Source organism: Malurus melanocephalus, unplaced genomic scaffold, assembly GCF_030028575.1.
Source record: "Malurus melanocephalus ecotype Western Australia unplaced genomic scaffold, MMel_1.1 scaffold_704, whole genome shotgun sequence".
In the NCBI taxonomy this organism is placed as follows: Eukaryota; Metazoa; Chordata; class Aves; order Passeriformes; family Maluridae; genus Malurus; species Malurus melanocephalus.
The window spans coordinates 261,270-274,026 of NW_026623936.1; the positions used below are offsets into that span (position 1 = coordinate 261,270).

Here is a 12,757-nt window from a genome sequence, read left to right on the forward strand (position 1 = left end):
CGAGGACAGATAATGACTTTTTTTCAGCACAGGAACTATTCCAGCATCACAGGCGAGCAGTCCTGAAAACGCCCCGTCTCCTGGCTGCAGCCCAAGCCGTGGTTCACATCCTTCCCAAACCACGTTTTCCCCCTCCAGGCATTCACCATGTCCTTGAACAAAACTCACCCAGCCGTGCAGCACCCAGCCAGGTGCCCTGGGATGAGCTCCTGGCTGGCTGGGTCTGGCCAGAACAGCCCGTACTATGGGTAAAACGGGCTCCCAACCGCCCCAAACACCCGGCCAGCCAAGCAGGACAGCCATGACCCCGATCCCCGGGGAGAAACACGCTCCCAGCCCGCGGYGGGACTCACACGGATGTTGTCGAAGGACATCCTGCTGGTGATATCATAGAGCAGGAGCAGGGCTGGAAGAGAAGAGGCAGAGGCATTGTCACACTGTAGGGATGTGCTCGGGATGGTCCCCCCAGTCCCCACGGGACCCCAAACCCACCTTGAGCATCCCTGTAGTAGGCGTGGGTGACGCTGCGGAAGCGCTCCTGTCCTGCYGTGTCCCAGATCTGCCGAGAAACCGCCACGCTGAGAGAGGGGAGAGGAACCTCCCCGAGCTGGGCTTGCTCCTGTGCTCAGCCTCAGGGGGGATTCCACCTGCGAATTGCTTCCCCCCTCCCAAAGCTCACCTGCAACTTCACCTTCACCCCGTCCACGACCACCACTTTGTTCTGCAGGAGACAAGGAGAGCACGTTTATCAGCCCAAAGCGTGTCTTGGGGAGTGTGCCAGCCAGCCCTGGCACAGAGCTGGCGATCCACAGCCCCTCAGCTGCTCTCCCCGGGCTGGTGGGATGATGCCAGGCTGCCTGTGGGGCTGGATGTTGAAACCTCATTGCTACAAACCCCGATCCTGCCTGCTTGGCAGTTGCAGGGAAATCCCAGAGCAGAATCCACGCAAGTCAGGGTGGAGAGAAGCAGAATCAGAGAYGGGACAGCAATGTCCCAGCCTGCCTTGGGTCCGATGCGTCGCTCATCTCCCACAGCCACAGTCCCTGTCCTGTGGCTCTGAATCCCCTAATTGGTCAGTTAATGATGCTGCTGCCCTGCAAATCCTGGAAACACGGATCCACTCTGAATCCTGGAAACTCTGGGATTGCAGCAGCCCCGTGAAATTTGGCAGAGCAGGGGAAGTGGGGAAGTCTGGATGAACCACACATAAACTTGCATTTATTAACAACACCTTGGTGTGCTTTTATGTTTGCTCACCAAAAAGCCCTGATCTTTCTGCCCGGATTCTCCAGCTCCAGGCACTGAGGAACCAATTCTGCACTAAAAATTTGGCCTGTTTGCAGTAATTTAATGGCTTTGGATGCTACAAACTGCCTGAAGACACGCTCTGGGTGATGCTGGGGGCCCCAATCAGGTTTCCTTGCTGCTGCAGCCTTGCTTGGTTCTTACAAGTGGTTGTAAACACTGAGCTGGGGGGGTTGCCTGTAGCACACAGCTTTATCCAGCATGGCAGGARGAAATCTCCTGGGTCAGGATGGTTTTCAGCCAGGCAGCTGGGCTGGAACTGGGAWAGGAAGGAGGCATTTCTAAGTGAGCTGGGAAGGCAGCTATTGAGGCTTAAGCAATCGCTGTTCTCATCTCGGAAGCACAGGGGCTTCTCTCCAGAGGGCAGAAGAAAGAAAAGCAAAAGTTACTGAAAAGCTATTTTAAGACTCTTAAAGAATCGTACTCGGAGGGTTGAGTCTGGAAAGAGAAGACCCCTATAAATAATTTGGTTGCCTGGAATTGTTTGAAATGGAAATTCAGCCCATGTGGGGATGACAGCATTCGAGCAAATGGGCTGGATAAAACAAAAACGTGCCCTGGGAGGCTCTGGAGATTACCTAGAGCAGTGAGCCGTGAGCTGCTGGAGGGGACGCTGGCACGAGGCAGAGCAGGTACCTGCGGGCTGGCATCGCCYCTGGGGACACCAGCACTGAGCCCAGCAGTGGGACACGGCAGATTTTCCTTCTTTCATGACTTTATTGTAAGGACAGGCCTCATGGCCCCTCCAAATAAAACCCACTCCCCTCCCCTCCCATCCAGCCCCTGCTCACCGAGCCCCCACAATCCAAACGCAGCAAAAGTGGCGGAAAACAGGAGCAGCTGCAGCTGCGGGGGCAGAGGAAGCACCGAGCGCGCTCCACACGTGGCAGCGGCTGCGGGCACAGCCCTGCCCGGGGACACCCCCGTGACTTCCTGCACACAGCTGTGCCTCCCTGCATCCCCAGAGTGAGCCTGCAGCGGAAATTCGCTCAGCAGAGAGCAGCGAGGGGGTTTAAACAGATCCTGGCGACCCTGACAACCCCTCTGYAGCCCATCTCAGCCCTTCCAAGGCATGAAATGACAGAAACCAGTGTTTGTCCCCCACAGCCTTTGGGCTTGGCCCAGCTGGTGAAGGGTGCTGGTTGTCCAGCCCATGAACAGAGCTGGGATGGGCAAAATCCAGGTTGTTTGCTGATTTAAAGCCAGGAGGTGATGCTATCAGTAGGGTGAAGCGTTCCTGCAAGCACCTGCTGCTGGTTGGGAGATTATTGGGGTACAGAGGCTGGAAMCCCCCCGTTCCCCCTCCCCAGCACCCCGTCCTGGCTGAGGTGCGGGTTGAGGGAGGCGAGGGGCCGGCAGCCGTGGTGGTCTCACCCGGAAATCTATGCCCACGGTGGCTATGAACGTCCCGGAGAGAAAGGCCCCGTCTTTGAACTGGAGCAGGAAGCAGGTTTTCCCCACGCCCGAGTCTCCAAGTAACATCACCTGCAAGATGGGCGCAGGGACAGGCGTCAGCAGCGCAGGGAGGGAGCAGCACCCCTGACTGGCGCTGAGCCCACCCCGGTTCCTTCTCTCCTTTCATTCCTTTCCCCAGGGCTGGTCCCGATGGGTTGGGAAGTTCTGTGGGAGCTGGAATGGGATGGGATCCCTGAGGGTGCAGCCAAGCAGAGCCACAGGGCAGGAGAGCAGCCCCAGCCGGGGAACAGGGGGAGAGCAGAGGAGGGGAGCTGCTGTGAAGGCAAGAAGAGATACTTCCTGGMCAACCCCCGGCCGTGCCCCAGCCCAGGAGGCTCCTGGAGGAGCAGCCACCGCTCCCAAAAATGCGGAGTCACCTCCGCCCACGCTTTGCCCCTGACCCGGGTGTGCCCTGCCCGAGGGCTGATGCGTGGCTTGGGCAAACCCCGCGTGTCCGGGACTCTGTCCCTGCCGCTGCCTGCTGCAGACACCAAAGCAAACACGGTGCCTTTCCCCTCCTGCTAAGCAAACAGGCTCAGCCCAGGCTCTCCGGCAGTGCCGGACCCGGGCAGGCGGCAGCCAGGACCGATGCTGGGCTCCATAAGCGCAGCGTTCCTGACGCCGTGTTCTTCCTGCTTACCCGGAGCCTGTGCCTGCCCAGCAATCATTAACCTGGCTGCATCTGGCCCCTGATGAAAACCGGCAGCCAGCAGGACTCCAGCAGGAAGGTTCATCCCCCCTGCCCACCCTGCCAGGATGCTGGAGCTTGAAAAGTCTCGCTGCCTCTGAGATAGGCAAACACAGCGAGCCACGGCTGCTTTCCACAGGGATGGCACAGCAAATGCCCGAGCTGGGGGCTGGAAATGCTCTGCCTTTTGTCACCTCACTTTGCTGGGCAAATCCTTCCCCAGGACTGGAGAGCAGCTGRGAACACCGTGCAGTTYTGCTTCTGAACAAYTTAAAAAACTGATTTTCTCCCTCAAACACGAAAATTGCCCTACACTGAGAGAAGTCAGAGGGGGGGATAAAGGCAAAGGAATAAAAGCATTTTGGGGAAGGTGGCAGKGTGCAGGACCGCTTTGGAACCAGCTCAGCGAGGCAGTGGGAGCTGTCAGGTCTGACACCATCAGTGCTGGGCTCAGCCTGAGGCTGCATGTGCAATTTTGGGGGTGAAAGGTTTATCAGTCCCATGCCTCCCCTGAGCTGCCCAAAACAGGAAGGTGCTTCCTGGGGAAATCTTCACCCAAAATGTGATGAGGAAGAGGGGGTTCCCCCCCCACCCCCACCCCGAGGCCTGGCAGGGGTGCAGAGACATTCGCAAGGTGGGTGCTGCGGGGGGGTTAGGGGGGACCTGGGCTGGGTCCGGGGTACAAATGATCACACCTCAGAGCCCTTGGGGTGCTGCAGTGGGCTGGATGGGGTGCTGCTCCCCCGCCCTGTGTCAAGGGGGGCACTGCTCCTGGGCTGGCAACCCCCCCTTGCCCTGAAAGGGTCTGACGGGGCAATAAGGACAGAGCTCGGCCATGCCCCCTTCCCCCGGGAGCCCCCCAAAGCCCTGCTCCTGCAGCTGRTCCCTCCCATTGCCACCGCCGGGCRGGGACAGYCCCCGRGAGGACACAGAACCCCCGCCCCGGGGCAGGGACCCCCGGTCTCCACCTCCCTGGGAGGGAGGATCCCCATCCCCGCACCTGCTGGACCAGGGCACTCCCGGGGCAGAGAAGGCTGGGGACATCAGCTGGGGCTGCCTCCTCCTTCCCCTTCTCCTCCCCCGTCTAGCGGCCGCTTTCTGGGCGCGATCGCAGAAGGGGAGGAAGCGGGAGGCCCCCGGGACCCTTCCTGGACCCCTCCCTGTCTCCCCCGAGCCGGGGGCAAACCCAAATCTTCCCCCCGGTGCATCTTGGAGGGTCCATCCCCGCTCACCCCGCGCTGCCTCCCACCTTGCCGGCCAGCTCGTAGTCCCGGGGCAGAGCMGGGGTGTCCCCGCTGCCCTTCGGGGCTTCCCCGCTGTCCTTCGGGGCGTCCCCGCTCCCCGCCGGGGGGGTTCCGATCCCCGCCGCCCCATCGGGGCCGCCCATGGTGCGTCCGAGCGGAGCGGCCGAGTCCCGGCGCCGCGGGGCCAGCGGGAGCCGAGCCCCACCCGCCTTCCTCCTCCTCTTCCTCCTCCTCCTCCTCCTCCCCGGCCGATGCCACCCCCGAGACTGTGCCCCGGCCGCCTCCCTGCCCAGGCCGGACATGGGATGAGGAAAAAGAGGCTGAAGGGTGGAAACCCGCCCCGCTGCACCCCCAGACGCGGACCCCGGGCACCGCGGTGCTTGGGTTTGCCACGGGCYCGGCTGCACTGGACAGCGGGCAGARCCCCGGCAYATCCCTCCGGACACATSGATGAGGAGGGGACAAACTGCTCACTCCACAAATTAACAGGACCTCCGTCCTTCAAGGGGTGTAGGGATGGAGCCCCCGGTGCTGCCAAAATCCCACCCTGCCACACCGGSACAGAGGGGACGGCAGCTCCCACTGCCACCCCAGGGTGGGGGGTTCGCCCCATCTGCTGCAGCCCCGCCGGTGCCGAGCGGGGTCCCGGGCGAGCAGCAGGGCACGGGGAAGCCGAGAAGGAAGCGGAGCAGGAGCCGTTAGCCGGAAGCCACGGGCTGCGGCGAGGAGGCTCCGCGGYGCCTGTGCCTCATCCGGGACGGCCGCCAAGCCCCCGCTCCCCCCGGCTGCTCACAGCCCCCCGCGTCCTACAGCAGCCTTTGGGGCCCAGCTCATTCTGCGCTTCGKGAAAAGCTCGAGCACGGGAATGTGCGGGAAGGGATGGAGAGGGTTGTTGTGTTATCCAAAATCTCTGTAAAACCCCAACTAAGTCCTTGCACTGCAGCTGCCAGAGGACCTCAGCCCTACAGACACCACTCCACGGCCAGGAGCCTTGAGCCCTCCCTGACCTGTTTGCCCTGGGATATCCCATATACCCCACACCGGGGCGACTCTCAGAGCATCCCTATCCCTACTCACACCCCTGGGATTCAGGGGTGCCGTGCTCCAGCGCAGGGCTGTGCCCCTCTCTGGTCTCCGGGCAAAGGCCACCCGTGTCCGTGGGAGGTGCGATGGCAGAGATGCCATCAGGAATGGCATCCGCCCCCGCGCCTTCCCGGGCTGCCGGCTCCCGCACCAGCCAAGCCTTCCACTGCCCCCCGGGAAATAGAACCTGTATTTCCAGTCCTGTAACTGCGCTCAGACCCAGCAGGAGGATTTATAGTTTCTATATGCTCTTGGGCTAGGGAAGTGCCCAGAGCTGCGGGCTGGAGGCACTCCGAGATCCTGGAAGTGGTTGAGCTTTCCTGCAGAGAGATGGGGAGGGGGCTGGAAGGATGTGGCAAACGGTGCTGGAGCTCATGGAATTTCCTGGGCAGGAAAAATGCCTGGCTGAGCGTCGCTTCCACACRCTGGCATTTGCTGCAGGAGAAACGAGGCAGCCGGGAGCTGGCAGAGATCGGTGGGGAGGCTGAGCCCCCTCTGCCTGCCCAGGGCTTTGCAGGGGCACCCCTGGAGCTGATCCCTGGGCTGCTTGGCCCCAGACCCCCTCCACTGGTCCCACATTTCCCTGTTTCCTTGGCCTGGATTAAAAACAAAGTCCCTGTGGGTAAAGGCATCCCCATGGGTACCAGCCCCTCGCTGAGCCCCAGCCTTGTCACGATGCTGAAGGGATGTCAGTCTCCCTGGAGCGAGGTCCCAAGCACTGTCCCTGTCCCAAGCTCTCCCAGGAGAGGGGACACACACATCAGAGCCACTCGAGACCCCGCGGCAGCTCTGCAAATAGCTCTGGATGGCAGCCGAGTGCTTTTCCCAGGCTCTGTCACCATCTGCCTGACTTCTCGCCAGGGCCCCRGGCTGGACACGGGCAGGACACAGGCTGGCATCTCCCTGGCAGAGCAGCGCTGTTCCAAAGGCATCTTTCCGAGTGTGAAGGAAAAGGCTGTGCTCAGACACGGCCCCACTGAGGGGTTTGGGATGTGGGGCTTTACCCATTCTTCATCCCTTCCCAACAGCCCAAAGTGTGCTGAGAACTGAGCCAAACCAGACCCCTCATCCAACAGCACCAAAKCAAAGTGTCCAATTCTTTGTGCTTACCACAGATTCATAGATTCTCATTCCCCAAATAAAGCTGCTCCCCAAGGTGAGTGCACAGCCCAGGATCAGGAATTGGGCYCTTACCGTAAACCCGATGCCCACCGTGGCGGAGAAGGAGCCAGGAATGAACTTGCCCTGGTCAAACTGGACCAGCAGAGATGTCTTCCCCACGCCGCTGTCTCCAACCAGGATTGTCTGCAAGGACCARGCAAAGAGGTGTCAGTGCAGGTGCAGGTGATGGGGGAAATGCAGGCACAGTGTGCAGAAAGGGACAGACATCTCGGGAGAGGTTGTTGGGAGGATGTGGCAAAGAATGCAGCAGGACCAGGAGGGACCAGCCCAGCCCCAAATCTGTTCCTTTTGGTCCTGCCACCTGCCCAGGGAGGAATTTTCACCCTCTGTCCATGTCTTTAATTAAAGAAATGTGCTCTGGGATGAGGTTCAGGCCTGAGCCCCACTGTACCCTGTCCAAGAGAGGAAAGATGGAAGGGAAGCAAAGCACAGCCCATCATGGAGAGTGAGCAGGAGCCTGGGGAGATGCTGGGCAGAAGCAGCCATGGGTCACGCAGCCCTGTTGGAAAACCTCTTTGGGAGGACTTTGGGGTCACTGGATTGGATCCAAAACAGTTTAGTGAAGAGAGCATCTCCTGCTGCCACAGCCACGCAGCCTCTCCGGGTCACTGGGCTGCCTTTGTGCTGCTGTAACACCGTGGAGCAGCAGCACTCCCTCCTCCAAAGGGATGGGTTTGAAATCACAGAGTCCCTCTGCTTCTCCATCCCTCCCAGGGAAGCTCCAGACCGCTCCCACCGCTGAGCAGAAAGGACAAGGGATCTGTGTGTGTGTCACAGCTGTCACCTCCTGAGCAGTTCCCACACTGCCAGCGCATGGCCCTGGTACCCACACCACATCCCTGGGAAGCTCATCTTCCCTCCTGCTCCTGCCCGTGTCCCTCCAAATCYCTGACCTTAGGGAGACCTGCAGTGCAAACTGAGCCCCTCCTTCCCCTCTGGTTTTGTTCACAGAGAYACAAACATTCCCATCCTTTCAGGAAACAGAGGCACTTTCGACCTTTTCACAGGACACAAGTTACAATAAACACTCTGCTAACAGGCTTCTTGCTCACAAGTGCTTTTGGCGCTGTCTTTCAGGGMATGGGTGTTCCTGCAGCTGCAGCTCTGTCAAACACTGAGTGTCCTCCCTGTCACTGGTCCCCTGCCACCCCCAAGGCTGCAGGGCTGAGCCAGTGAAGTGCTGGGGCTGARCTCCCCACTCTCTGCATCCACCTCAGCTGCATCTCTTTTTTTCCCCCTTGGTTTGTGTTTGGGCAGCTCTGGCAGCTTTGCTTCATCCCAGGACACTTCAGCCCTTCATCCCCACCCTGAAGGTGTTTCAGTACCTCCCCAATATCCAGGGGAGCCTCTGTGCATGTCCAGTCCCCTCTCCCATCCCGAGGTGTCCCAGGGTGTCTCTGGCACCGCTTCAGGCTCTGCGYATCCCCCTTGTRAARCACAGKWTGAGTGTGCAGGRATGTGTTTAATYGAGTGCCTGAGCAGCCCCAGCAGAYCAAAGCCAGATTAATGCTCTGGGAGGCCATGTGGGATCCACAGCACCTGGCACCATGGTTTCTGCCGCCCACAAACCCCCCAAAAGTGATTTGAAAGCAAAAGCCAAGGAACTTGGGGACCACAAACAACACATGGACATGGACTGGCAGGAGATCAGCATGAAGCATCACCCCACAACCTGCATGGAGCCTGTTCACACCGATACACTCCAGTGAACCTTCTCCTCAGTGAATCAGCACTTTTCTTTGAAAAAAAAAAACCCATCCCAAACATCGAACCACTCCTGAGAAGAGCCTGACCCGCTGAGCAGAGCTGTTGGCAGGAGGGAACCCTGCACCTCTGCCAGATGCAGGCTGCTGCACAGCCCCGTGTGCTGAGAGGCAGCAACCTGTGCCCTGATCCGCAGGCAGAGATTCCTCCCTCCTCCCTGCCTGGGCTTTTGCAGGTCACTTGTACTTTCAGAGCAGCCTCGTGAGCTGGGAGCCTGCACGGGATCCGGGGGCATTTTGGGAGGCAGAAACCTCTGGGCCCGAGGATCTGGGTCACCCCTTTCCCAGGGGAAATTTCCCTGCCCAAACCCCGCCTTGGCTTTTCCCTAGGGCCCAGAACCTTTCCCTGTGCAGAGGATATGCCCAGGAGCAGCTGGATAGGAAAAAAACTCMAAGAATTCATTACTCTGGGGCTCCTGCCCCTCAATGCTGCCTATTTTGGTGTTGCACACTATTTCCAGTAAAATACTCGTGCTGGGATGTGCAACAAGACTGGGTGAACCCCGCAGCGCTGTCTTTGGGAGCAGTTAATGCAGAGAGCAGCATTAATTATGGAGRGAGAAGAGCTGGYTGGAATGAGCACCAGAAAGCCTCCAGAGCCCAGGGTTTACAGAGAACATGTATAAAAGGCAGATTCCTCTATTAATAATTTAAATGGGATTCATAATAGAGACAACTCATGAATTGCTTCATGACTTAATAATAATAGTAGAAGTTGGCCTGGATCAGCCAAGAGATATTCTTAATGACTTTAGGAAAAGCTCACAGGCTCTGTGGAGGCACAGCATAGTGGAAATCACTGTGGCCTTCCTGGTTACCAAATAAACAAAAAACAAGAAAAAAAAAAAAAAAACACTGTGGGGAAGATGTGACCAGTTAGCCCCTGAAACCTCAGACTGGACATGGCTGAGTCATGATAGCAAAGTCTCACAGTGACAAATTTCCGTAGTTGTCCTGACTCTTCCCTCATCACAGACTGACCTCTCCYGCACCTCTCAGTCCCCCAGGATTTCCCCAGATTTTTTTTTTTTCTTTTGTATGGGCAACTTGAGTAAAATGTTGCAAGATTCTTTTCGGTGCTGTTGTTCCTCTCTTGTGGCGTGAGGATGGAGCAGTGCCAGGGCAAGGCACAAAGGGACAACTTCCCGAGATCTGGAGACTCACTGGGTGACAGTCCCACGTCACCTCTGCTGAGTCCCAGCACCATCAGAGCAATCTTTGTTTCCAGCTAAAGAAAATCATTGCCCCTGGGTGAGCAGAGGTAACCCCACTTCTCCACCCCCCCACAGCCCCACAGAAAAGCTACAAAAAAAATGTAACACCCTCCTCTTTGCCTGCTCTGCCTTAGGAAAGGAGCAAACATCCCTCCCCACACCGTGAATTAGTCGTTTTGGGGTTAATTCAGAAGTAGATTCACTTCCAGTYAAAATCATTGCTGGCTCGGCATGGGCTGCAGAGACAAGGCAAAGCAATTCAAATTTCCCGTCCCCGTGCTGGCAGCCAGCGAGAAAAAGAGATATTTTGGTCAAACCTGCTGAGGGAAGAGAGGCTCTGCACGGCTGTCAAGGCAGCGCAGGGAGGCGGCCGCTGCAATTCCGGTGCCAGCCAAGCGGGAGCAGATCTGGGACAGCGCGAGTGGGTTGGGGTTGTCTTCCCAGTTCATTTCCGAGATTTAACATGCAGAACCTGGACCTGAGCTAAATATAGCCAGTGGAAGCGTGGCAGGGTGAAACSCCAGCCAGGGGGATGCAGGGARGGGAGAAGTGCCCTCCATGMRCTGTGGTGTTGTCAGAGAGCTGCYGAAGCCCCAGACCCACAGGTTTTTGCCAAGGTGAGCAGGATTTATCACAACAGATTGTGGCAAATGTGTACGTGCCCCCCAGCACAGCTGCCTGCAGAGCTCAGCTGGGACATGGCCCTGGGAGATGTCTGAGGGTGAAGCTGTGGCTGCTTTCAGCTCCTCTTCACCCCACTCTCATGTTCACTCAGGCTCAGACTCTCAGTCCTGAACCTGATTTTTAACCTGCTGTCTCTGTACAAAATTGTGCTGCTTCCCCCCTGCTCCAAGCAGTGCTCCAGGACAGTTTGGATGCTGCTGGGTGATGCTAGAGGCTGTCCTGTGCTGCAAGGACAGTTCAGGGCTGTCCCCACCTGCCCAGGCACTGTTTCACCATGGCCAAGACCTTTACAGTGCCTTGAGCCAGAGCCTGGGGCTCTCTGCCAGCCCGGCTGGGTCCCGGCCCTGGCAGAGGCTGCATCAAACAAAAATTGGCTCAGATCGTGCAGGAGATCCCTGTTTGCAGCCCCCTGCTAACAGCTTGGATCAACCACAGCCGAGGAGCACGTCCCTGTGCCCCCAGATCCTGCTCCAGATAAATGCATCCAAGAATCAAGCAGGAAGGATGATTTAGCAATGGGTCAAACCACCTGAAAGCAGAATTCATCATTTTGTATAAAGCAAAACTTTTCTGGAACAGCCCAGARCAAACCTCTGCTGTTCCTGCTTTGGTCTGCTCCTGGCCTGTTTCCTCCCCAGGCCTGGGTTAGGCACCAACCAGAAAYCATTTGATCCTCATCTCCAGACTGTGAAGCTCTCTTGGGGGTTTTCAGCACATCTGAAATGTGATTGCTTGCTCGGACACAAGATCTAGTGAGTTATTTGCTGCCTCAATTCCCTGGAGTGAGAGCAGCCTTGTTTCTGCAAGACAAGGAGCCCAGCCAGGAGCAGCAGAAAAATACCAAGGGTTACAGCAGGGAATGTGGACTGGAGTGGTTATTTTCCTGGGCAGATCTTCTGCCCAGAGCCTCATTTCCACCAGTGTCATTCCTTAACTGCAGCAGCTCATCGCTGGAGAAGAGAGAGTTAAGGCTTTGCAAAGAATCAAAGTTTCTCCAGTCATCCCTGGAGGCATGTCCTACGTGCTCCATGTACAACAGAAATGAGAACTGCTAGTAATTGATATTTTTCTGCTAATCAGGGGCTGGGCACATTGCCCTGAGTGCAGCAGGACCCAGAACAGACTGAGATTTGTGAAGAGTGATCCACAGAGCYCCAGCCCTTCCCCCTGCCTTGTCCCACCCCTGCTTTTCCCTGGAGGTGCCAGTTCCTGCACCGTCACCGGGGACTGCGGGAAAGCAGTGTGAGGAGAACAGGAAGGAGTGCTGGGTGGATCTGTCATAAATCAGCATCTCCTGCATGACTCCAGGACTTGCAGGGCAGCACCTGACAGCAGAGGGCAAGCAGCCCCGCTGCTGCTGTCCCCGCCGCAAATCCTGAGCCCCACACGTCTTGCAGGGACGCCACCAACCCTGAGCACCGTCGGTGCAATCGGAGTTACAAAACACAGTCCCGGGAGTTACAAAACACAGTCCCGGGAACACCGCAAAAGAGAAGGATTTCAAAGCAAGAAGGGCAGGAATGGAAGTCTCTGGGACAGCGCTGTTTCACGGCAGGGAAATCCCGGCTCCTCAGGCTGCTCTGGCAAGCACAGCCCCGGGGTTCAGCTGCCCCCGAGCCGCCCCGAGCAYGCACAGGACAGCGGGAGCGGCTGAAGGGCGGCTGCGGGCTGTGCCGCGGGGCTGGCCCCGTTCCAGCMCTCCCGGCTTCCCGAACACGCCGAATCCGGCCACCCCGCTGCCCACCATCACCCGGGATGCGGCTGGCACCGGGGCCAACCCCTGCGAGCTCCCCCACGAGGGGCACAGAGCTGCCGCCGAACCCCGCCGGGATGGGGGTGACAGACGGATCCACCGGGCGACGAGGAGCGAGGATTGCAGAAGGATGGAATTTGTSGGGAAGTTCAAACAGGCGCCCAGCTCCGCGCACCCGCTCTGCAGCCCCCTCCCCAGTGCTCCCATCCCCATCCCCATCCGCATCCCCGGCATTACCTTGTGCAGCAGCGCCTCGTTGTAGCCGTCCCCCCCCGGGCCGGCGGCGCGGGCCCCCATGGCCGGGGGGGTTTTTGGGAGCTCGGGGCCGCTCCTGCAGCACCGCGGACAGCGTTCGCTCTGCTCAGCACCGCGGGCAGCGCCCGCCC

At 58.6% G+C, this 12,757-nt stretch overlaps 1 protein-coding gene across 4 annotated transcripts in view; it reads right to left on the bottom strand.

Moving 5' to 3' along the window:
- Positions 1-12,721, bottom strand: part of RAB37 (RAB37, member RAS oncogene family) — a 15,635-nt gene extending 2,914 nt beyond the window's left edge. The window contains exons 1-6 of one of the 4 annotated variants that reach the window (XM_057384382.1): positions 12,609-12,721; positions 6,970-7,080; positions 2,680-2,790; positions 680-721; positions 493-559; positions 354-406 (exon numbers count right to left, since the gene is read on the bottom strand). In XM_057384382.1, the coding sequence (XP_057240365.1) occupies positions 354-406; positions 493-559; positions 680-721; positions 2,680-2,790; positions 6,970-7,080; positions 12,609-12,668 (444 nt within the window). In that variant the 5' untranslated portion in view covers positions 12,669-12,721. Of the gene's footprint in view, positions 1-353; positions 407-492; positions 560-679; positions 722-2,679; positions 2,791-4,697; positions 4,888-6,969; positions 7,081-12,608 lie in introns of those variants that run through there. The other 3 variants (XM_057384384.1, XM_057384383.1, XM_057384385.1) reach the window with 3 other exon arrangements.
- Between the last annotated feature and the right edge of the window lie 36 nt (positions 12,722-12,757).